This window comes from Saccopteryx bilineata, chromosome 5 (genome assembly GCF_036850765.1).
Source record: "Saccopteryx bilineata isolate mSacBil1 chromosome 5, mSacBil1_pri_phased_curated, whole genome shotgun sequence".
Lineage (NCBI taxonomy): Eukaryota > Metazoa > Chordata > Mammalia > Chiroptera > Emballonuridae > Saccopteryx > Saccopteryx bilineata.
Window position 1 is genome coordinate 115,012,582 of NC_089494.1, and position 26,817 is coordinate 115,039,398.

General features: G+C 40.3%; 1 protein-coding gene across 7 annotated transcripts in view; it reads right to left on the bottom strand.

The window, feature by feature from the left end:
* C5H2orf76 (chromosome 5 C2orf76 homolog) overlaps positions 1-26,817 on the bottom strand; it is a 97,937-nt gene that overhangs the window by 43,590 nt on the left and 27,530 nt on the right. For 3 of the 7 annotated variants that reach the window (XM_066280870.1, XM_066280872.1, XM_066280877.1), the window contains 2 exons: positions 26,157-26,226; positions 24,568-24,712 (listed from right to left, as the gene is read on the bottom strand). In XM_066280870.1, coding sequence (XP_066136967.1) covers positions 24,568-24,700 — 133 coding nt within the window. In that variant the 5' untranslated portion in view covers positions 24,701-24,712; positions 26,157-26,226. Of the gene's footprint in view, positions 1-24,567; positions 24,713-26,040; positions 26,227-26,817 lie in introns of those variants that run through there. The other 4 variants (XM_066280874.1, XM_066280875.1, XM_066280873.1 and 1 more) reach the window with 3 other exon arrangements.

The following is a 26,817-nucleotide window of genomic DNA, read 5'->3' on the forward strand; positions in this document are numbered from 1 at the left end:
CCAAACCCCGAAGGAAATAGGGAGTAAGAAATGCTCCGCCTTCCTCACTAACCTAAACGGGGCGGCTTTCTCTGGTAACTGTGAATATAGAAACTGAGGCGGGCAAAGGGGGTGAATAGATCCAGGCCGCCGCAGCAAAAACGGCCGAACCAGGCTGTGGCTCAGAGATCCAAGCCGAGGAAAATCTGATCCTGTGGCAACCCGGGCAATACAAGCTAACACTCGCGCCAAACCCAAACAAAGAAAGACAAGCGGAGCGGCCATTTTACCCGGTCTCCTGGTCGGTGCGCAGTTAGTGGAAGAGAGATTTCTTCCTAAGCCGCGGAAGTGGGTGCCCGTGTTGCCCCACGGAGAGGCAGGGTCAGAGGCCTTTCTGTGGGCTGAGGGCAGAGTCTCTGGGCAGCCCCAGCGCCCTGGGAAAGCCACGCACGGGAGGGAGTGAGAACTAATCCCAACAGTGGAGATTTTCCGTGCTGGAGGCTATTTCACTCAGAGGGAACCGCGGCCGGCCTCATATCCTGGTTTGCGCGCGCAGATAAGGAGTGAGCGATTCCTCCGAGTGCCTCGGCAGTGCGCGCCCGTGTTATCGCACAGAGGGGCAGAGTCAGGGGCCTTTGTGTGGGCCAAAGCGGAATCTCGGGACGCCCCAGCGCCTTGCAAAAGCCGCACACGGGGACGGAGCGAGACTCAATTCCAACGCTGCAACTTTTCCCTGCGGTTGGGGGTTTCACTCAGAGCGTGAGACTGCTGGCCGGATATCCTGGTTGCAGACAGTGAGTGAGAGTTTCCTCCAAGTGCCCCGGAAGTGGGCGCCCGCTTGTGTTACCGGATAGAGTGGCAGAGCCAGAGGTCTTCGAGTGGGCGGAAAGCCCGCCTGATTATGCTAGCAGCTCTGACTGACTGAGCCTTACCCAGAGCCCTGTGCTGAGTGGAAATAGAGTGGGGAGTTGCCAGCAATTTGAGCCTCTTACTATCCAGGCAGAGGCAGCAGCAACCCCATACCTGGACTATCAGGCTACTAATTGAGGAAGGAAAGACTAGGAGAAAGGCTCCAGGAACACGGACTCTCTCACTGTCGGAGCCTATAAATGCTAATGAGCCTCGACTCCCAACGAGAATAAAGCACAATACATGACATTGCCATAGAGACTTATCAACTGCAAACCTCTACCTGAGCGTGCCAAAGGGGCAGAACCCGGGGTACAGAGTCACCGACCAGGAAGAGGGAGAGAAAAGAAAAAGCAAGAAGATAACCTCTCAAAATCAAGAATAATCTGCAGACTTTATAACCTATCCCATTTTATTATATTTGTTCGTTTGTTTCTCTTATCTTCATTCTTGAGACTTTTTTTTCCTCCTCCATTTTGGCCGATTAACTCTCTACCGGTCTTACTCTCTCCTCTCCTGGAACTACACTACCCATAAGTGTTACATCTCCAATTATCTTTTCTCTTCTCTTCCTTTCTCTCTATGAGGGTTGCACTCCAAAACCCTTAACTCTCTCTCTCCTTTCTTTTTTCTTCTTTTAGTGGTTCCCTCTTTTTTTCTCTCTCTCTCTTTCTTTTCTCCTTCTATATTAGTTTCTTCCTTTCTCCTTTACATCTCCTCTCATTCAAACCTCAATAACAAACAAATTATCTTATCTGGGACTCAAACCTATGTTTGTGGCATTTTGGGGGGTTTTTACTTCACCTTTTTAACTCACTAGCAGTGCTCCCATCCCTGGCTCTCCATATTATCTAGTTCTTGTTCCACTAAATACAATAGTAAGTTTTTAATTTGTCCCCCCATTTTTCCATTTTCCTCTTATTCCTCTCATCATAACTCTTAGAAAACCAACACCTAAAAGCAAATCATTTTGTTCTTGACCCAAATTTTTTCCTTATTTGCTTTTTGTGGGTCCATACGCTCTTTTCTTTTTTTTTTTTCCTTTTTTTTTTTTTTTCTTTCTCTCTTTTTTGCCCCTTTATTACTTTTCCCCAATTCAGGCCCTCCATCACAGGCATTGTTTGTGATAACTCACAGTCCACCACAAGATTTTCTCAAGAAAGAGGGGAGAGGAGAGGAGAGGAAAAAAAGAGGGGGGGAATAATTTCCTTTTTTAAAAAATTTTTATTTTATTTTATTTTTCTTTATTTCATTATTAATTTTTTTTAAAAAAAACAACTCTTTTCGATTTGTTATTTTTTTATTTTTTTTAACTTTTTATTCTTTATTAAATCTCATTAATACTATCAACAAAACCACCCTCAGATGCCATTAAGGAAGAGAAAATCGAATATCATGGATACAAAAGAAAGAGAGGTAACACAGCTAGATGAGGAAAAATCTATGGAGAAAAAATTTAATATATTGGAAACCTTGGAGCTAAATGACAGAGAATTCAAGATAGAAATCCTAAAAATCCTCCGAGATATACAAGAAAACACAGAAAGGCAATATAGGGAGCTCAGAAAACAACTCCATGAACACAAAGAATATATGTCCAAGGAAATTGAAACTATAAAAACAAATCAAACAGAGATGAAAAACTCAATTCACGAGCTGAAAAATGAAGTAACAAGCTTAGCTAATAGAACAGGTCAGATAGAAGAGAGGATTAGTGAAATAGAAGACAAGCAACTTGAGGCACAACAGAGAGAAGAAGAAAGAGATTCAAAAATTAAAAAAAATGAGATAGCCCTACAAGAATTATCTGACTCCATCAAAAAGAATAACATAAGAATAATAGGTATATCAGAGGGAGAAGAGAGAGAAAATGGAATGGAGAACATACTTAAACAAATAATTGATGAGAACTTCCCAAGCCTGTGGAAAGAACTAAAGCCTCAAGTTCAAGATGCAAACAGAACTCCAAGTTTTCTTAACCCCAACAAACCTACTCCAAGGCATATCATAATGAAATTGACACAAACCAACAGCAAAGAAAAAATTCTCAAGGCAGCCAGGGAAAAGAAGAATACAACATATAAAGGAAGGCCCATTAGATTATCATCAGATTTCTCAGCAGAAACTCTACAAGCTAGAAGAGAGTGGACCCCAATATTTAAAGTCCTGAAAGAGAGGAACTTTCAGCCACGAATACTATACCCATCAAAGCTATCCTTCAAATACGAAGGAGAAATAAAAACATTCACAGATACAGAAAAGATGAGGGAATTTATCATCAGAAAACCCCCACTCCAGGAATTACTAAAGGGGGTTCTCCAATCAGATACAAAGAACAAAAAAAAAACAGAGCCACAAGTAAAAGCTCCAAGAAGAACACAATAAAACCAAATTTAAACTGTGACAACAACAAAAAGAAAGAGGGGGAGAAGACGGAGATTAACAGTAGCAAAGGACGATGGAGTGCAAAAGTACTCACAAAATAGTTCGCTACAATGAACAGGGTAGGGACCCTTTTCATTACTCAAAGGTAACCACCATTGAAAAAACCACCACAGAAGCACATGAGATAAAAAAGATAGCAACAGAGGAAAGATGTATGGAATACAACCAAATAAAAACAAAAGATAGAAAAACGAAAGAGAAGGATCAAACAAGGCACAAAACTAACAGAAAGCAAGATATAAAATGGCAATAGGGAACTCACAAGTATCAATAATTACACTAAATGTAAACGGATTAAACTCACCAATAAAAAGGCACAGAGTAGCAGAATGGATTAAAAAAGAAAATCCAACTGTATGCTGCCTACAGGAAACTCATCTAAGTAACAAGGATAAAAACAAATTCAAAGTGAAAGGCTGGAAAACAATACTCCAAGCAAATAACATCCAAAAAAAAGCAGGTGTAGCAATACTCATATCGGATAATGCTGACTACAAGACAGGAAAAGTACTTAGAGACAAAAATGGCCATTTCATAATGGCTAAGGGGACACTGAATCAAGAAGACATAACAATTCTTAATATATATGCACCAAACCAAGGAGCACCAAAATATATAAGACAGCTACTTATTGATCTTAAAACAAAAACTGACAAAAATACAATCATACTTGGAGACCTCAATACACCGCTGACGGCTCTAGATCGGTCATCCAACAGAGAATCAACAAAGACATAGTGGCCTTAAACAAAACACTAGAGCACCTGGATATGATAGACATCTACAGAACATTTCATCCCAAAGTGACTGAGTATACATTTTTCTCCAGTGTACATGGATCATTCTCAAGAATTGACCATATGTTGGGCCACAAAAACAATATCAGCAAATTCAGAAAAATTGAAGTTGTACCAAGCATATTTTCTGATCATAAAGCCTTGAAACTAGAATTCAACTACAAAAAAGAGGAAAAAAATCCCACAAAAATGTGGAAACTAAACAACATACTTTTAAAAAATGAATGGGTCAAAGAAGAAATAAGTGCAGAGATCAAAAGATATATACAGACTAATGAAAATGACAATACGACATATCAGAATCTATGGGATGCAGCAAAAGCAGTGATAAGAGGGAAGTTCATATCACTTCAGGCATATATGAACAAACAAGAGAGAGCCCAAGTGAACCACTTAACTTCCCACCTTAAGGAACTAGAAAAAGAAGAACAAAGACAACCCAAAACCAGCCGAAGAAAGGAGATAATAAAAATCAGAGCAGAAATAAATGAATTAGAGAACAGAAAAACTATAGAAAAAATTAATAGAACAAGGAGCTGGTTCTTTGAAAAGATCAAAAAATTGACAAACCCTTGGCAAGACTTACCAAGGAAAAAAGAGAAAGAACTCATATAAACAAAATCCAAAATGAAAGAGGAGAAATCACCACGGACACCGTAGATATACAAAGAATTATTGTAGAATACTATGAAAAACTTTATGCCACTAAATTCAACAACCTAGAAGAAATGGATAAATTCCTAGAACAATACAACCTTCCTAGACTGAGTCAAGAAGAAGCAGAAAGCCTAAACAGACCTATCAGTAGAGAAGAAATAGAAAAAACCATTAAAAACCTCCCCAAAAATAAAAGTCCAGGCCCTGACGGCTATACCAGCGAATTTTATCAAACATTCAAAGAAGACTTGGTTCCTATTCTACTCAAAGTCTTCCAAAAAATTGAAGAAGAAGCAATACTTCCAAACACATTTTATGAGGCCAACATAACCCTCATACCAAAACCAGGCAAGGATGGCACAAAAAAAGAAAACTACAGACCAATATCTCTAATGAATACAGATGCTAAAATACTAAACAAAATACTAGCAAATCGAATACAACAACATATTAAAAAAATAATACATCATGATCAAGTGGGATTCATCCCAGAATCTCAAGGATGGTTCAACATACGTAAAACGGTTAATGTAATACACCATATCAACAAAACAAAGAACAAAAACCACATGATCTTATCAATAGACGCAGAAAAGGCTTTCGATAAAATACAACACAATTTTATGTTTAAGACTCTCAACAAAATGGGTATAGAAGGAAAATATCTCAACATGATAAAGGCCATATATGATAAACCATCAGCTAACATCATATTAAATGGCACTAAACTGAAGGCTTTCCCCCTTAAATCAGGAACAAGACAGGGTTGTCCACTCTCTCCACTCTTATTTAATGTGGTACTAGAGGTTCTAGCCAGAGCAATCAGACAAGACAAAGAAATAAAAGGCATCCATATCAGAAAAGAAGAAGTAAAGGTATCACTTTTTGCAGATGATATGATCCTATACATCGAAAACCCCAAAGAATCCACAAAAAGACTACTAGAAACAATAAGCCAATACAGTAAGGTCGCAGGATACAAAATTAACATACAGAAGTCAATAGCCTTTCTATATGCCAACAATGAAACAACTGAGAAGGAACTCAAAAGAATAATCCCCTTCACGATTGCAACAAAAAAAATAAAATACTTAGGAATAAACATAACAAAGAATGTAAAGGACTTATATAATGAAAACTATAAACCATTGTTAAGGGAAATCGAAAAAGATATAATGAGATGGAAGAATATACCTTGTTCTTGGCTAGGAAGAATAAATATAATCAAGATGGCTATATTACCCAAAGCAATATACAAATTTAATGCAATTCCCATCAAAATTCCAATGACATTTTTTAAAGAAATAGAGCAAAAAATCATCAGATTTATATGGAACTATAAAAAACCCCGAATAGCCAAAGCAATCCTAAAGAAAAAGAATGAAGCTCGGGGCATAACAATACCTGACTTCAAACTCTATTATAGGGCCACGACAATCAAAACAGCATGGTATTGGCAGAAAAATAGACACTCAGAGCAATGGAACAGAATAGAAAGTCCAGAAATAAAACCACATATATATAGTCAAATAATTTTTGATAAAGGGGCCAACAACACACAATGGAGAAAAGAAAGCCTCTTCAATAAATGGTGCTGGGAAAACTGGAAAGCCACATGCAAAAGAATGAAACTGGACTACAGTCTCTCCCCCTGTACAAAAATTAACTCAAAATGGATCAAAGATCTAAACATAAGACCTGAAACAATTAAGTACATAGAAGAAGACATAGGTACTCAACTCATGGACCTGGGTTTTAAAGAGCATTTTATGAATCTGACTCCAATGGCAAGAGAAGTGAAGGCAAAAATTAATGAATGGGACTACATCAGACTAAGAAGTTTTTGCTCAGCAAGGGAAACTGATAACAAAATAAACAGAAAGCCAACTAAATGGGAAATGATATTTTCAAACAACAGCTCAGATAAGGGCCTAATATCCAAAATATACAAAGAACTCATAAAACTCAACAACAAACAAACAAACAATCCAATAAAAAAATGGGAAGAGGATATGAATAGACACTTCTCCCAGGAAGAAATACAAATGGCCAACAGATATATGAAAAGATGCTCATCTTCTTTAGCTATTAGAGAAATGCAAATCAAAACGGCAATGAGATACCACCTCACACCTGTTCGATTAGCTGTTATTAGCAAGTCAGGTAATAGCAAATGTTGGAGAGGCTGTGGAGAAAAAGGAACCCTCATACACTGTTGGTGGGAATGTAAAGTAGTACAACCATTATGGAAGAAAGTATGGTGGTTCCTCAAAAAACTGAAAATAGAACTACCTTATGACCCAGCAATCCCTCTACTGGGTATATATCCCCAAAACTCAGAAACATTGATACGTAAAGACACATGCAGCCCCATGTTTATTGCAGCATTGTTCACAGTGGCCAGGACATGGAAACAACCAAAAAGCCCATCAATAGATGACTGGATAAAGAAGATGTGGCACATATACACTATGGAATACTACTCAGCCATAAGAAATGATGACATCGGATCATTTACAGCAAAATGGTGGGATCTTGATAACATGATACGAAGCGAAATAAGTAAATCAGAAAAAAACAGGAACTGTATTATTCCATACGTAGGTGGGACATAATAGTGAAACTAAGAGACATTGATAAGAGTGTGGTGGTTACGGGGGGGAGGGGGGAATGGGAGAGGGATAGGGGGTGGGAGGGGCACAAAGAAAACAAGATAGAAGGTGACAGAGGACAATCTGACTTTGGGTGGTGGGTATGCAACATAATTGAACGACAAGATAACCTGGACTTGTTATCTTTGAATATATGTATCCTGATTTATTGATGTCACCCCATTAAAAAAATAAAATTATAAAAAAAAAAAAAAAAAAAAAAAAAAAAAAACTGTTCCAATTGTTCTTGTTTAGTAATTCTGCCATCTGCAGCATTTCTGCTTTGGTTTCAATTGACTTCTTTCTCTCCTGATTATGGTTCACATTTTCCTGCTTCTTTCATGTGATTGGTAAGTTTGGATTTGATGTGGGACATTGTAAATTTTATCTTATGTTTGTATTCCTATAATCGCACTGAAATTTGTTCTGCAACACAGTTAAATTACTTGGCAACAGAGCCTTTCAAGTCTTGCTTTTGAGCTTTGTTAGGTGACAGCAAAGCAGAACTTAATCTGGTGTTGATTTTGCCAGACTACTGCAGAAATACCCAGCTAGACAACCTATCCAACACTTGGTTTCCCGCTCTGGCTGGGATGAATAAAAACTGTGCCTAGACCTGTACGAGCTTGGAGAATTCTGCCTTCTGCTATCGTCATGCAGTTCTCTACTTGGTTTCTGGTAGTTTCCTTATACACTTGTGTTGATCATATTTAACTGATGACTCATGCTCTCCAAATTATCCACAATGTTTTGCAGATTGCAGGGCTCACTCTTTTGTGCAGCTCTGTCTCTTCCAGCACTCCGCCCTGTGATCTCTCCGGGCTCCGCGTCAGGCTGCCAGCTCTGGCTCGTGAGCTCAAGGGACTTGCCAGGCTCCGCCTGGACTCCGTGCCCTGCTCTGTGGCCTACACACTCCCTCTAGGCAATAAGATGGCACAACCATAGGGCTCACCTATTTGTTGCCCTCATCCTGGGGACCACAGTCTTGTGCTACTTAATGTCCAATATCTGAAAACCATTGCTTCACATATTTGATATAGTTTTTTTAGTTGTTTCAAGTAGGAGAATAAGTCCAGTCCCTTTTACTTCACCTTGGCTGAAAGCAAGTCTGCGGCACAACTATTATATTCTGAAACTATCTCCTATTGTACACTGAGTTTTCTTTCATTTTATGTTTCCCCATCTTTGAAATAAATTTTGGAACTTAATGAACTTCTACAGAAGAACTCAGAATTGTAGAATTACCCCAAAAAACATTAAATATTTCATTATTGGAAAGTTCACAAGAAGGTAACCTCTAATTTTAGTCATTCATTTAGGTTTCTAAAAAAAGGCATATAGAAAAGTTAATTACTGGAAAAATAAAGTAACTTAATATACTGCTGGATTAGGATGGCACAAAAGAATCACACATTTCAGTATAAAAATCAATGAAGCATAAAAGTCAATGAAGGGCCCTGGCCAATTGGCTCAGTGTTAGAGCGTCAGCCTGGCATGCAGAAGTCCTGGGTTTGATTCCCGGCCAGGGCACACAGGAGAAGTGCCCATCTGCTTCTCCACCCCTCCCCCTCTCCTTCCTCTCTCTCTCTTCCCCTCCCGCAGCCAAGGCTCCATTGGAGCAAAGATGGCCTGGGCACTGGGGATGGCTCCGTGGCCTCTGTCTCAGGCGCTAGAGTGGCTCTGGTCGCAACAGAGCGATGCCCCAGATGGGCAGAGCATCGCCCCCTGGTGGGCGTGCCGGGTGGATCCCGGTTGGGCGCATGCGGGAGTCTGTCTGCCTCCCCGTTTCCAGCTTCAGAAAAATACAAAAAAAAAAAAAAAAGTCAATGAAGTCTGAAAATTATTAAAATAGCAATGGCTAATAAAATAATTCTTTATCTCACAGTAAAAATTCTAAAAATAGAAGTGGTACAATTTTTTTTTAAGAGAGAGAGAGACAAGGAAATAGGTAAGAAGCATCAACTAATAGTTGCAGCACTTCAGTTGTTCACTGATTGTTTCTCATATGTGCCTTGTCCAGGGACTCCCACTGAGCCAGTGACCATGGGTCATGTCATTCATCCCATGCTCAAGCTGGTGGTCCTGCACTCAAGCTGGAGAGTCTGTACTCAAGCTAGTGACCTTGAGGTTTCAAACCTGAGACCTCAGCATCCCAGGTCAATGCTTTATCCCCTGGGCCACCACCGGTCAGGCAAAGTGATACAATTTGTAACTTATAGATACTGGATCTACATTTGAAGACTTTTAGGAAAGCACAAACACCCAAGGGGAAAGAAGAAATGTACTAACTCAGTGGCTAAGCAGTATGGGTAAGACTACCAAAGACCCAACATTAATCAGAACCATGTGCAAAAATTCTAATCTAATAAGCAGTTCTATCAGATATTATGGTAAGATTCCAAGGTTAAGCATCAAGATGCTTTTCACTTTAATTATAAAATAATCCAAACATTAAAAAGTATGAAGGACAGAATAAAAATTCATTTCACCCACCACCAAATTTAACAAATATGAACACATTATCATAATTGTTTCAGCTCCTTTACTGTTTTTGTTAAATATGAGTATAGTTGAAATCTGTCTGCCCTTCCCTAAACCCATTGCCCTTCCCTTCTGAGCTCTAACCACTACTATTAAAGTTATCACTCTTTGTTGTTATACTCTCATTTCATAAGCCATAGCCATAGAAGACAGTCTTATTGTTTTAAGTTCATAGAGTTAAGTATTTAAACTAAAGAATATACAGTACACTATATAGTACAAACAAAAGGGCATCACCTCAACACTGCACTGGAAGGAATAGTCCCTTTGTGATAAGATGATAATATACCATGACTCCTGAAAAATTAACCCATTCCTTTCTGAGAAAGAGAGACACCAGGAAGTGCTTTTTAACAGACAAATGGCAGGAATCACAGAGCAAGAAAAAAATTATCCTAATTCGGTCCTGGCCGGTTGGTTCAGTGGTAGAGCATCGACCTGGCGTGCAGGAGTCCTGGGTTCGATTCCTGGCCAGGGCACACAGGAGAAGTGTCCAGCTGCTTCTCCACCCCTCCCCCTCTCCTTCCTCTCTGTCTCTCTCTTCCCCTCCCGCAGCCAAGGCTTCATTGGAACAAAGTTTGCCTGGGTGCTGAGGATGGCTCTGTGGCCTCTGCCTCAGGCACTAGAATGGCTCTGGTTGCAACAGAGTGACGCCCCAGATTGGCAGAGCATCGCCCCCTGGTGGGCATGCCGAGTGGATCCCGGTCAGGCGTATGCGGGAGTCTGTCTGACTGCCTCCCCATTTACAACTTTGGAAAAATTAAAAAAAAAATTATCCTAATTCATCAACAAGTGCTAAAACCACTGGAGACAAGATATGCAAATAGCCTTTATATTTATCATTTCACACACTACTTATTAATTAGAAAAATACTTTTACAACAGAGAAATCTAGTATCTTAACCAAATGGTTTCAATGTACATCATTGATAATGGGGCAAAGCGATATAAAGAGCCGCATGATGTGATAGAACGAGGAGGAACCACTTATATCAGGGGTCAGCAAATTATTTCTGCAACAGCCAACTAGTAAATAATTAGATTGTGACAGTCTCTGTCACAAGTACTTAACGGTGCCAGTGAAGCACCACAGCAGTACACATAACACGTGAATACATCAAACATGTGGCTCTCCCAATAAATACACTTTCTTCATAAAAACAGGAGGCAGGTCAGATTGGACCAAGGGTTGCAGTTTATTGAACTGCAACCTACATAGCCATTCTGCTGAAAATGCTTAACCTGAACTGAATCATGAGAAAAAAATAAGACAAATCCAGATTGTAGGACATTTCATAAAACCCTGACCTAGATATTTCTTTTAAAAAAAAAATCAATACAATGAAAGACAAAATACGGTGGGGGACTATTGAGATGAATAAAAGACATGACTCACTATGAAAAGACATTAGAGAGCCTGACCAGGCAGTAGTGCAGTGGATAGAGCGTCAAACTGGGATGCGGAGGACCCAGGTTCGAGACCCCGAGGTTGCCAGCCTGAGTGCAGGCTCATCTGGCTTGAACAAAGCTCACCAGCTTGGACCCAAGGTTGCTGGCTTGAGCAAGGGGTTACTCAGTCTGCTGAAAGCCCACGGTCAAGGCACATATGAGAGAGCAATCAATGAACAACTAAGGTGTCGCAACAAAAATCTGATGATTGATGCTTCTTATCTCTCTCCATTCCTGTCTGTCTGTCCCTATCTATATCCATCTCTCTGACTCTCTCTGTCTCTGTAAAAAAAAAAAAAAAAAAAGACATAGAGAAACTTTACCTGCCCATTTCTATGTGAAAGAAGCCAGTCTGAAAAGGCTACGTACTATATGATTCCAATTATGTGATATTCTAAAAAGGGCAAAATGACATAGATGGTAAAAAGATCGGTGTTTGCCAGGAGGTTGAAGGGGAGGATGAGTTTGTAAAGCACCGGAGAATCTTAGGGCAATGAAACAACTGTAATGGTGGCTACATGACATTCTTCATTTGTCAAAACATACAGAACTTCACAACACAGAGTGAATCTTAATGTATGCAAAGTAAAAAAATTTAAAAAAAAAACATTTAGTAGGTCAGGGGATACCAGGAAAGGATGCAAATGGTGACAAAAGAATCTAGCTGTATTACAAATATATGAATATATGAAACCTTACTGGAGGGAATGGAAGAAAAGATAGTGACCTAAATAACTCTGGTAATAAATAAATTTTATAAGATTAAGGCAAAAGGAACTGCACAAAAGCAGTGCACTCTAGTTAATATCAAGTTGCTTCCCACAGGGTATAGATGAACAGGTCTGATACTGCTATAATGTGTGTGGATTAAACAACCAAGTAAATGGAAGGAAGAGATGGGAGCTGAATTTCTCACTGTTGAGGAAGAATGTACAGATAAGCAAGGTGAGGAAGCTAGAATGTTGCAGGTGGTAATGGGTTAGAGTTGGAACCATCAATAAGAATTCATGTTTAACATATAGATACAAGTGGCAACATGAAAATATTTATAGATATATCTAGATACACAGGTTGATACGTTAATATATTTACTTTCTCTGTCAGCTGAGAGAACCTAAAGGAAATGACATCCCAGTAGTAATGAGCACACTTGGCACCAAGATCTTGGTTTCTAATACCATTCTTCAGTAAAAGAAACCAAGGCTCCTTGGAAGAATGGCTGATTCATCTTATAATACCAGAAAGTAAAAAAGTACTCAAAGACACACACACACACACACACACACCAAAATCACAGAACGCAAATGACTGAAGTTAGAACTACTTGAGCAACACAATAAATAAAATCTGCCATGTAGAAGAATTCCAAATAAATAATGTAAGTCTTTCACTTACAACTCCCTGTTCCTTAACTGTGAACTGTTCAGTGACTTCTTTCAAAAGAATAAAGCATATGTTTCACTTCAAGATGGTGGCATACATAGACCCTGAATTCACCTCTTCTCATGGATACAACAAATTCACAGATAGATATGAAATAATTTTACTTTAAAAGGGACCTGAAGGCCAGGAAAATAATGCCCTGAGAACAAAAGATAATGGAAACATACCAAGACAGGTAGGAGACTCAGAGAGAGACAAAGTCTCACCAGGGACCCCACCCCAGCTGTAGCATCCCACAACCAGGAGAGATACAAAGAAACATGGAACTCTCCCTTGAGGACTGAAAAGACTGTACCTCACATCATGCATCCCAATCCTTGGGTCTGGCACCAGAAAGATAACCCCCCAAATATCTGGTTTTAAAAATCAAAAGGGATTAAGTCCAGAAGAATCATAGTACTATAGGGAACAGAGAATCTGCTCTTAAAGGCTCAGGCACAGACCCACTGCTCTGATCCAGGACAAAGCAACAGTTTAAAAACACCCAGATGTAAACGAGGGACCTACTCACTAAATTTAGAGCAGCTGCTAGAGCAGTGGAGACCTACTGGGTCTTTCACCAGAGATGGAAGGACTAGTGAATACCGTTCTTCCAATTCCATACTAACTTGCTTGATGGAGGTGCCCTCCCACAAGCTTGCTAGCACCAATGGGTGAACTCTGCCCACCCTGCATCACAACTGGGCTGGGGGAATAGCCTGTACCCAGCCACCCTGCATAGCAGCCACACCAAAACCAAGCCCCATCCACCTCTCACAGCAGCTACTCTGTAACCAAGCCAGGCAAGACCCCACCTTCCCTGCAAACCAGTCATACCACAGCCCAAACAGGCAAGTGCCTCAAACTCCTCCTACCATGCATAGCAGCCGTGTCACAATTAGTTATTTGAGCATATTGTACCCAGCCCAGCCTCACCATAGTAATAGCCCAAGCACGGACAGTGGAAGCACACAGCTCACACACACTAAGGACAGCCCTTGAGCGCCTGCCTGCACTGGTGGCCAGAAGAGACTGTGCTTTGGTGTCCCACAGATCATCTCCTTCATTAAGACCATTTTGTCAGGACTGGGGAAAGCAGCTGATTAGCCTAATATAGATGAACACAGAGAATTAGGCAAAATGAGACAATGGAATACATTCCAAACCAAAAAACAAAACAAATCCCCAGGAAAAGAATTTAATAAAATGAAGATAAGCAACCTACCTGATTAAGAGTTCAAAGTAATGGTCATAAAGATGATCACCAAACTCGGGAGAAAAATGAATGGACATAGTGAGAACTTCAAACAAAAAGATAGAAAATATTAAAAAATGCCAAACAGAAGTTATAACTGCACTAAAAAATACACTCAAGGGATTAAGCAGCAGATGGACGAAGCAGAAGTATGAATCAATGAGCTGGAAGACCAGGCAATGGCACACTAAGACAGAACAGCAAAAAAAAAAAGTATAATATTTTAAAAAGTGGAGATACCTTACAGGCCCTCTAGACAACATCAAGTCGACAAAAAGGGCATTATATAATAATAGAAATGTCAATCTGCCTGACCAGGTGGTGGCGCAGTAGACAGAGCATCAGCCTGGAATGCTAAGGACCCAGGTTCAAAACCCCGGGGTCGAGGGGAGACAAGATGGCGCTGGAGTAGGCGGACGTACCAGCATCTACCTCCCAGAACCAATGTGGATTACAAACTAATTTTATGAACTATCAGCTGAAAAAACCAACTTTGGACTAAACTAAAAGGACTCTTCAACCCAGGAACGCTGAAGAAGCCACCCAGAGACTGGTAGGAAAAGCGGAAACGCGGAAACGCGGAGAGGGCTGCCCAGCTTCTCGGAGCGAGCGGCAGCAGGGAGAGACTCGCATGGCGGGAAGTGAGTTTAGCAGAGGGGAAAGGGCCCTGAGCCCCAGGAACAAAGCCCCAGCCTGCAGCCCCAGAGCCCAGAAGAAGCATAAAGACAGTATTTAGCTGGAAACAAGTCAGGATACTGTTTGTGAGAGAGTCTGATTTCTCAGACCCAGGATCCTTCTTAAAGGGACCACGCAGAACATCTCTCTCACAAACACTCACCCGGGGCTCCTGGAGACGGAGGGAGAGGGGAGAGAACCACAGTAACAGGAAGAGAGTGCAATCTAGGAGGCATAGGGAAAAACATTTTTGGGAGATAGCCACCCTAACCCCTGGGACGAGTCACTCCCCAAAGCTGAAGTGAATATTTCCCCCGGAAACAGCAATACCAGCAAAGGGAAGCAGGAGAGCAGCCAAACAAGCTCCCCCGCGGCATTCAGAGCAGAGTCGCATAGAAGGAGGGAGCTTTCGGTCTACGGTAGTGAGTCTTAGGGTCCGAGCTGCAACGCCCCCACCCACGTGGCTGAGGGCGCACCGGAGAGCGGGCGGAAGCGGGAGACAAAAGCGCGGTTCTGCTGGCAGGGGCGGAAGCCAGCTGGCCACCACTGGGCTCAGGTGTGAGCTCAATCTTGCCCGGCTAGGGAGAAGGGGGCGTGCAAAAGCGGCTAAGCTCAGCTGCCGGCAGCCTGTAATCCAGCCTCCGGGAGAAGGGCGGGAAACCCAGAAAGGGTAGAAACCAGCCCTGGAGCAAGGGCAGAGGAGCACATCCCTGCCCCGCCTGTGCAACCCAGGCTTGCGGTCTGACTTGGTAGCAGGCTCCTCCCGCGGGGGTGGAGCCAAAAGCCCAGAAGAGGCGGAGTTCTGCTACGAAGCTGAGCTTGGGCACGCAGCCTTGCCTGGTGGTAGAGCCAAGGCTAGCAGCTGTTCCTTGAGTGGGATCATCCTGCAAAGGCAGGGCGAAAGCTCGGAAACAGGCGGAGACCCGCAGCTGAGCAAAGGTGCTCGCCAGTGCCCTCAGGACCGAGCATAACGTCACACAAGGGGGCGGGGCAAAGGCCAAGGCCACCAACCCTTGTGCACCCGAGCACGTGATCACAGCCACTCTCGTGAAGAGAAAATGCAGAGGCAGAGAAATACAACACAAATAAACCAAGAGAAATCCCCAGAAAAGGACCTAAGTGAATCAGATATAACCAAATTACCAGATGCAGAGTTTAAAATAACGATTGTTAGGATGCTCAAAGATATTAGAACCACCATAGATGGCCATTACGAAAACCTAAATAAAGAGATAACAAATATAAAAAAGGACATTGAAATAATAAAAAAGAATCAGACAGAAATGACAAATACAATATCTGAAATAAAGAATACAGTGGAAGGAATTAAAAGCAGGATGGATGAAGCAGAGAATCGAATCAGTGAGTTAGAGGACACAATAAATAAAGGCACGGAAGCAGAGCAGAAAAAAGAAAAGAGACTCAAAAAGTCTGAGGAAACTCTAAGAGAGCTCTGTGACAACATGAAGAGAAATAACATCCGCATCATAGGGGTTCCTGAAGAAGAAGAGAAAGAACAAGGGATAGAGACTTTGTTTAAACATATTATAGCGGAAAACTTCCCCCAATAAAGGCAGGAAAATATTTCACATGTTCAGGAAGCACAGAAAACTCCATTAAGGAGAAATCCAAAGAAATCAACACCAAGACACATCATAATTAAATTACCAAAGCTAAATGATAAAGAGAAAATATTAAAAGCTGCTAGAAAAAAAAAGACAATCACCTACAAAGGAGCCCCCATAAGGATGACTTCTGACTTCTCAACAGAAACACTTGAGGCCAGAAGGGAATGGCAAGAAATATTCAAAGTAATGCAGAACAAGAACCTACAACCAAGACTACTTTATCCAGCAAGGCTATCATTTAAAATTGAAGGAGAAATAAAAAGCTTTACAGACAAAAAAAAACTCAAGGATTTCACTGCAACCAAACCAAGGCTGCAAGAAATGCTAAGGGACCTGTTGTAAACAGATCAAAGGAAAAAAAGAATATAGCAAAAGAGAAAAACAGTTTTAAAGAAAAAAATGGCAATAAACAATTACATATCAGTAATAACCTTAAATGTTAATGGATTAAATGATTCGATCAAGAGACATAGGGTAGCTGCGTGGATAAGAAAACAGGACCCATACATATGCTGTCTACAAGAGACACACCTTAAATAAAAAGATGCACACAGACTGAAGATAAAAGGATGGAAAAAAAATGTTTCATGCAAATGGAAATGAAAAGAAAGCTGGGGTAGCAATACTAATATCAGACAAAATGGACTTTAGAACAAAGACCATAGTTAGAGATAAAGAAGGTCACTACATAATGATAAAGGGAGCAATACAAAAGGAAGATATAACCATTATAAATATCTATGCACCTAATATAGGAGCACCTAAATATATAAAGCAGACTTTGATAGACTTAAAAGGCGAGATCAACAGCAACACTATAATAGTAGGAGATTTCAATACCCCATTAACATCATTAGATAGATCCTCAAGAAAGAAAATTAACAAAGAAACAGCAGACTTAAAGGACATATTAGATGAACTCGATTTAATAGATATCTTCAGAACCTTTCACCCTAAAAGAGCAGAATATACATTCTTTTCAAGCGCTCATGGGACATTCTCTAGAATAGACCACATGTTAGGGCACAAAAGCGGGCTCAACAAATTTAAGAAGATTGAAATCATATCGAACACTTTCTCTGATCACAATGGCATTAAACTAGAAATCAACCACAATAGAAAAATTGAAAAACATTCAAACACTTGGAAAATAAATAGCACGTTATTAAACAATGAATGGGTTAACATTGAGATCAAAGAAGAAATTAAAAAATTCCTAGAAACAAACGATAATGAGCATACATCAACTCAAAATTTATGGGACACAGCAAAAGCAGTCCTGAGAGGGAAGTTTATAGCATTACAGGTATACCTCAAGAAGCTAGAAAAAGCTCAAATTAACAACTTAACCCTGCATCTAAAAGAACTAGAAAAAGAACAGCAAGTAAAGCCCAGAGCTAGTAGAAGGAAGAAAATAATAAAGATCAGAGCAGAAATAAGCGACATAGAGGCTAAAGAAACAATACAGAGGATCAATGAAACCAGGAGCTGGTTCTTTGAAAAGGTAAACAAGATCGATGAACCTTTAACAAGACTCACCAAGAAAAAAAGAGAGAGGACGCAAATAAATAAAATTAGAAACGAGAGTGGAGAAATAACAACTGACACAACAGAAATACAAAATATTGTAAGAAAATACTATGAAGAACTGTACGCCAAAAAACTAGACAACCTAGATGAAATGGACAAATTCCTTGAATCATATAATCTTCCAAAAATCAATCTGGAAGAATCAGAAAACCTAAACAGACCAATTACAACAAATGAGATTGAAACAGCTATCAAAAAACTCCCAAAAAAGAAAAGTCCTGGGCCTGATGGCTTCACAAGTGAATTCTACCAAATATTCAAAGAAGAACTAACTCCTATCCTTCTCAAGCTGTTTCAAAAAATTCAAGAGGAAGGAAGACTTCCAAACTCCTTTTATGAGGCGAGCATAATTCTGATTCCAAAACCAGGCAAAGACAACACAAAAAAAGAAAATTATAGGCCAATATCCCTGATGAACTTAGATGCAAAAATCCTCAATAAAATATTAGCAAACCGGATCCAGCAATATATGGAAAAAATCATACACCATGATCAAGTAGGATTTATTCTGGGGAGGCAAGGCTGGTACAATATTCGCAAATCAATCAATGTGATTCATCACATAAACAAAAGAGAGGAGAAAAACCACATGATAATTTCAATAGATGCAGAAAAAGCATTTGATAAAGTCCAGCACCCATTCATGATCAAAACTCTCAGCAAAGTGGGAATACAGGGAACATACCTCAACATGATAAAAGCCATCTATGAGAAACCCACAGCCAACATCATACTCAATGGGCAAAAATTAAAAGCTATCCCCTTAAGATCAGGAACAAGGCAGGGTTGCCCCCTTTCACCACTCTTATTCAACATAGTTCTGGAAGTCCTCGCCACAGCAATCAGACAAGAAAAAGAAATAAAAGGCATCCAAATTGGAAAAGAAGAAGTAAAACTATCATTATTTGCAGATGACATAATATTGTATATAGAAAACCCTAAAGTTTCAGTCAAAAAACTACTAGACCTGATAAAAGAATTTGGCAAGGTGGCAGGATATAAAATCAATACTCAGAAATCAGAGGGATTTTTATACACTAATAATGAACTGTCAGAAAGAGAAATCAGGGAATCAATCCCCTTTACCATTGCAACCAAAAAAATAAAGTACCTAGGAATAAATCTAACCAAGGAGATTAAAGACTGGTACTCAGAAAATTATAAAACATTGATAAAAGAAATCAGGGAAGATACGAATAAGTGGAGGCATATACCGTGCTCATGGTTAGGAAGAATAAACATCATTAAAATGTCTATATTACCCAAAGCAATTTATAAATTCAATGCAATACCAATGAAAATACCAATGACTTACTTCAAAGACATAGAACACATATTCCAAAAATTTATATGGAACCAAAAAAGAACACGAATAGCCTCAGCAATCCTGAAAAGGAAGAAAAAAGCGGGAGGTATCACACTTCCAGATATCAAGTTATATTATAAGGCCATTGTACTCAAAACAGCATGGTACTGGCATAAGAACAGGCACATAGATCTATGGAACAGAACAGAGAACTCAGAAATAAACCCACAGCTCTATGGACAACTGATATTTGACAAAGGAGGTAAGACAATACAATGGAGTAAAGACAGCCTCTTCAACAAATGGTGTTGGGAAAACTGGACAGCTACCTGCAAAAAAATGAAACTAGACCACCAACTTACACCACTCACAAAAATAAACTCAAAATGGATAAAAGACTTGAATGTAAGCCATGAAACCATAAGCATCTTAGAAGAAAACATAGGCAGTAAGCTCTCTGACATCTCTCGCAGCAATATATTTGCTGATTTGTCTCCACAGGCAAGTGAAATAAAAGACAGGATAAACAAATGGGACTTTATCAAACTAAAAAGCTTCTGCACAGCTAAAGACAATAAGAACAGAATAAAAAGACAAACTACACAATGGGAGAATATATTTGACATAGCGTCTGATAAGGGGTTAATAACCAAAATTTATAAAGAACTTGTAAAACTTAATACCAGGAAGACAAACAATCCAATCCAAAAATGGGCAAAAGAAATGAATAGACATTTCTCCAAAGAGGACACACAGATGGCCAATAGGCATATGAAAAAATGTTCAACATCACTAATGATTAGAGAAATGCAAATTAAAACCACAATGAGATATCACCTCACACCAGTCAGAATGGCGCTCATCAATAAAACAACACAGAATAAGTGCTGGCGAGGATGTGGAGAAAAGGGAACCCTCCTGCACTGCTGGTGGGAATGCAGACTGGTGCAGCCACTGTGGAAAACAGTATGGAGATACCTCAAGAAATTAAAAATCGAACTGCCTTTTGACCCAGCTATACCACTGTTAGGAATATACCCCAAGAACACCATAGCACTGTTTGAAAAGAAGAAATGCACCCTCATGTTTATGGCAGCATTGTTCACAATAGCAAAGATTTGGAAACAGCCCAAGTGTCCATCAGAGGATGAGTGGATTAAAAAGCTTTGGTATATATATACTATGGAATACTACTCAGCCATAAGAAATGATGACATAGGATCTTTTACAACAACATGGATGGGCCTTGATAACATTATACTGAGTGAAAGAAGTAAATCAGAAAAAACTAAGAACTATATGTTTCCACACATAGGTGGGACATAAAGATGAGACTCAGAGACATGAACAACAGTGTTGGGGTTACAGGGTGGGGGGAGGAGAGGGAGGGGCTGGGGGAGGGGAGGGGCACAAAGATCATGGCTTTTCAGCATTGGCCATATCCCCCCCTTAATCTATAGACAGACAGCAAATATTTACATATGGTATTCTCACTATAAAGACTGCTGTCTTAGGGACAAATGCTGACAAACTATTTCAACAGTTCCTCCTTCTTCAAAGACTTATATGTAAACATAGAGCTCCATGTTTCATAGGACATACTCAAGCTCACTCCATGCTTCCTGGTGCTTTAGCACAAGGGAATGCCCCCCCCCTTTTTTTTTTTTTTTGTATTATTATTTTTTTTTTTGTTTGTATTTTTTCTTTTATTTATTTATTTTTTGTATATTTCTGAGGATGGGGATGGGGAGGCAAGCAGACAGACTCCTGCATGCGCCTGACTGGGAGCCACCTGGCATGCCTACCGGGGGGAATGCTCTGCCCATCTGGGAGGTTGCTCTGTTACAACCGGAGTCATTCTAGCGACTAGGGCGGAGGCCATGGGGCCATCCTTAGTGCCCAGGGTGGATTTGCTCCGGTGGAGCCTTGGCTGTGGGCGGGAGGAGAGGGACCGGGAGGGGAGAGAGGGGGAGGGGTGGAGAGGTAGATGGGCGCTTCTCCTGTGTGCTCTGGCCGGGAATCGAACCCGGGAATCCTGCACACCAGGCCAATGACTCCGACGGGTCTACCATATCATGCTTTTTACTTAAAAAAAAAAAAAATTTACATTTCTTTTGAAAGCTGATGAACAGGAGACACCAAATCTACCTTCTTTATTAGATCTAGCTAATAACACTGTTCTGTCTTTTTTCCAAATAGCTCCAGATATATGGAAAAGATTTATATAGGCGGATGGGGATCCTCAAACCCCTCAGCGAGATCTTCTGAGAATGGCTTTTAAGATACCTAGAGACAGAAAAAGCCCAATAGAGATCAGGGGGAACTACCAGCTTTTAGGATACACCCTTAAAGGCTCCAACACCCCAAAGGGGTCTCATAGGATGCCATCTGGGTCCTGCTTCAATAGTGGAAAGGAAGGTCATTGAGCTAAAGCCTGCCAGGCTTACACACCTCTGCTGTGAGGAAACAGGGACACTGGAAGGTGGGCTTCCCCCTCGCTCCTCTAAGGGAGGGTTCAGTCTCTTCCAGGCCTGCTCCAGCCACCTATGACCTAACCTTGCCCAGAATGCTGGGGTTTGCCACTGAAGGCTGAAGGTGCCCAGGGCCGTCGACCCCATCTACGACACTGTGGACGAGCCTAGGGTATTTCTTCCAAGAAGCAGGTAAACTGATCTCATTCGCACAAGGGCCACTTAACTATGTTTTGCCTGAATAGTCAGGTTTTTTATTCGTCCCTCAAAGATCTCTGTTGTGGGTGTTGATAGTCCTATTTTCTGCTGCTTTGCTTAATATATAGTGTTTCCTTTATTCCTCCTACCTCAATGCCCCACTCATATTTCAGGCTGGGACCTACTCTTAATTTAGAGCTCTCTTTCCTCCTTTTGCCAACTTGTAATATGAATTTACCTGTGCCACCCAGCTTAGTGTATCCCAAGGTTCTCTTTACCAGGCCACAGTCACAGAGCTCCAGGGAAAAGCAACCTGGTCTCAACTCTCCAGGCAGAGGAGAACAGAAGCTCCATATCCATGCATGCTGCAAATGGCTTTTTCCAGTCTACCTGAATCATTACCAGCTAGAAGCAGTGGTCATTGGGACTTGGACATGAGCTGCAAAGTATAGAATGGTGACAACAATTCCAGTGCCATACGGACTTTTCCTGTGGGGAACTTTCCTGGACTCCTGCTCCCTGTGACAGCTCCTAACAGACTGAACTGTGGTTGGGTTGCATTTTTCAGGGATTTGGCATGGTGAGGGGGCCAACTTGGACTTGGGGAACATGTTAAGGACACTACTCATTTATGGATTCTTGCTGTATTGGCCAAGAATTTGCTTAAAGGCTTTTAATCACTCTAAAAAAAATAGAGGACTGGATGAAGAAGATGGGGCACATATACACCATGGTATATTATTCAGCTAGGAGAAATGGTGACATCGGATCACTTATAGCGGAATGGTAGAGTCTTGGTAGCATTGTGCAGAGTGAAATAAGCGAGTCAGAAAAAAACAGGAACTGCAGGATTCCATACATTAGTGGGACATAAAAGCGAGACTGAGAGGCATGAACAGGAGTGTGGTGGCTATGGGGGGTGGGGGGAGGGAAGGAGGGAGAGGGGGAAGGGAGGGGGAGGGGTACAGAGAGAACTGGATGGAGGGTGGCAGAGGACGATCTCTCTTTGGGTGATGGGTATGCAACATAACTAAATGACAAGATAACCTGGAAATGTTTTCTTTGAATGTATGTACCCTGATTTATTGATGTCACCCCATTAAAATAAAAATTTATTTAAAAAAAAAAAAAAAAAAAAAAAAACCCCGGGGTCATCAGCTTGGATATAGGCTCACTAGCTTGAGCGCAGTGTCATCAGCTTGAGTGTAGGAACATAGACATGACCCCATGGTTGCTGTCTTACACCCAAAGATTGCTGCCTTGAAGCCCAAGGTTACTCGCTTGACCCAAGTTTGTTAGTGAGCCCGTTCTCAAGCTAGATGAGCCTGTGCTCAAGCTGGATGAGCCTGACATCAAGCTGGATGAGCCCGCGTTCAAGCCAGTGACCTTGGGGTTTCAAACTGGGTCCTCAGATTCCCAGGCCGATGCTCTATCCATTGCACCATCACCTGCCAGGTTGGCATTATTTTTAAGATGAATAAAATGTGATGAAATACAATAAGACTCCAGATTAAAGAAATTAATTTCAGGTTAAAGGGACTGAATGTAACTTGACCTTGGATTTTCTTTTGTTACAGACAGACTTTATTGGGACAATTAAAATCTCAATTAGATCTGTAAATTATATAATAGCATTTCTTTTTTAAGTTTCTGATTTTTATACTGTACTGTCGTTATGCAAGAGGATTCCTTGTTTTAAAAAATACACACTGATATAGTTAGAAGCAAAGGGAAATTGTGTCAGCAAAACCCTTCTAAATGGTTCAGACAGAAAAAAATTGTGAGAGCAGTAAGGAGAGTAAGAGATAAAAGAGGGAAAAGAAAAAAGGGGGAAGAAAACAAATGTAACACAATGGTGACATTTAAAAATCTGTGTGAAGAGCATCCAGAATTCTTTGTTCTCTTTTTACAGTGTGTCTGAAATTTTGCCAAAGTAAAAAAAAAGTTAAGTTGGATATAAAGTGATACATTTGTCAAACTCATGAAACAGTACGTGTTCCTTGATCTGTACATGTATAAATTACACTTGAATTAAAATATTAAAAGCTTATTCTAGACATTCATCAAATGTTGAGACTGGAGCACTTCAACAATTAAAAATCCATCAAGGACTTATCAAAATGAAGACCAACTTCAAGTCTCCTGTTTTGGAGCTTGCAGTGAAAACTAGCACCAGTTAGTCTGGTCGTCATTTCTGTGGCAGTGGCCAAAGCTGTCACAATGACCTGACTGCAGAAACGGCCGCCACCCTCCTGCCATGCTCCCCTGGAGGCCTTCTGTGTGCTCAGCCGGCTGACACTTCAAACACATAAGCCCGTTAGCAAATCCAGACCTTAACATTTTTAGTTTGTAAAAAGAAAGAGAGGCCAAATATAGTGGTAATACCCATGACGAGGTCACACATTGCTAAATGAGCCCTGGGGTGATACCTCCGCCCCTGTTCCAGGCCCAGAACAGGAGCCAGTCTAACCAGTGCCTGGCTTACAACCAAGGTTAGTACCTGTCACAGTGGCTTTTAAAAGATTACTATCAGTGTAATAGTCACCTATTTTTTCAAAATACTAATGAAACAAAATGACTAAGATGTCTCATACCTTGCTTTAGAAATACTATAAATTCCTTTACAGTTTGGTCCAAATTAACTCCATGATAAACCACAGGTTTAAAGTTTCGATGCTCAAATGAACGAATGAGGCGAACTGTGACGGTCACATCTTCGGAAGCCATGTGAAGAGATTCCTGTGGCGAGGGACACGAGAACAGTCTGAATAACATCACCTCACCATCAGGGCCTGCACTTCTGCCATCAGCTCTCTGGCCCCCAGCCCATCCCTCCCATACTGTCTGGCAGAGTCCCAGAACCAAGGCCAGATTCTGGGGCACCCACCAGAGTCCCAAGGTTACTCCCACCTGTCCACTTTGACCTGACAGCTTTGTCACAGTTGCTAATGGTCTGACTAGCAGAAAATTGACAGGGCACAGAAGATGAACAAAAGTGACATGGGGCCGGGGGCGGTCCATGCATGGGGACAGGCAGGGGTTGCCGGAGATGCGTGGCCTGTGCACAGCTACTCTGGGTTTGCTAGGCCCGTGGTCTCTGCACTTGGCCTTGAGATGAAGAATGCTTATATCAGAGTCAACTATCAAGAGGTCGCATTTTAATTACAAATGCTGCCAGATTTCCATGTGGATTTAATTATATGCCATAGTATTAACAATCTTTCATACTATTGTTTAATGTATGTTTATTTCATCCCAAACCTACATACTAGGGCCATGTGCCAGGTGTTAATGTTATCTCATTTGATTCTACCATCAAACCACAAATTATTACACTCACTTTTTTTATTTTCTTTAAATTTTTATTACTGATTTTAGTGAAAGGGGGAGGGGGAAAGAGAGAGAGAGATTGAGAGAGAGAGACATCCATCTATTCCTGTATGCAACTTCTGTGTTTTGGGACAACACTCTCTAACCAACTGAGCTATCTTGCCAGGGCTACACTCATTTTAAGGATGAGGAAACAGACACAGAAAGATTGTACAAATTTCCAAAAGTCATAAATCTAATTTTTTAAAAAGGCTAGGATTCAAGCATCAATTTAGTTCCAAAATCCAGAAAATCACCCTGAATTATTTCTTCCAAAAAATCTGCAAAGTTGCCAATGCTTTAAAGATACAATTACAGTATATTTCTATCTAGGAGTAAGTATTTCATGTTACTTCCAACTTTAAATACAACTTGCAGCCAAATATATAAGTGTTAAGAAAAAAATACCTGCAACCCTGCCAAGTAACTCAGTTCGTGAGAGTTTCCCTAATATGTGAAGGTTGCAGGTTTGATCCCAGTCAGGGCACATACATTAATCAACCAATGAATACATAAATAAGTGGGAAAACAAACTGATGTTTCTCTCTCTCTAAGTCAATAAATTTTTTAAAAAGAAAAAATACCTATAATACTAATAAACATAAGAAAAGATATCCAATCTCATTGGTAATCAGAGGAATTAAAAAAAAACAATGAGATATATTACTCATCAAACTGACAAAAAAATCTGACAATACCTAGCACTGACAAAAGGTGTAGAACAACAAGAATTTAATCAGTGAAAGTGGGCATCCAAACGGGTCCACTTTAGGAGGTGACTGGCAATACCCAGTAAAGCTGAAGATACACACACCTTTCAACCAGCAGTTCTATTCATAGGAAGGTGCCTGGTGGACTCTCTCACCTATGTGCACAAAGGACAACTGTAAAAGAACATTCAGAGGAACGTTATTTGTTAATTGCAAAAACTAGCAAGAAATGTCTATCAGGAGGAGAGCAGATGATTATGGATAGCACAAGCAATAAAAATGGACTAGAACTATACACATCAACACAGGTGACAATCGCAATTATGGTGAATGAAAAAATGCTAGTCGAAGAATGAGAGCATACTACCATTTATATAAAGTTCAAAAACATAGCTTTTATTATGTTTAAAAAGACCATTAGTTGTAAAATAAAAAAGGGCAAAGAAAGGACTACACAATTAAAGAGAACGCATGTAATTTGATTATGTTGGTAGCATTTTACATCTTGAGCAGAACATTAAGGTTTGTGGATAATATATTTTATTTTATGCCTTTTAGCATACCTGGAATATTTCATAATAGATAGCAACAAGCCACACTAATTTGGCCTAGAAAGTCTCTGAATCATCAAATGCTTATACAAATATTTTACTAGGTTTGAGATAATATATAGTATATTATACATGGAATCAAAGTCCTAGCTGTTTTAATACATAAAATAATTTGTAATTATCATTAGCGTACTGTTTATAATTAAATTAATGG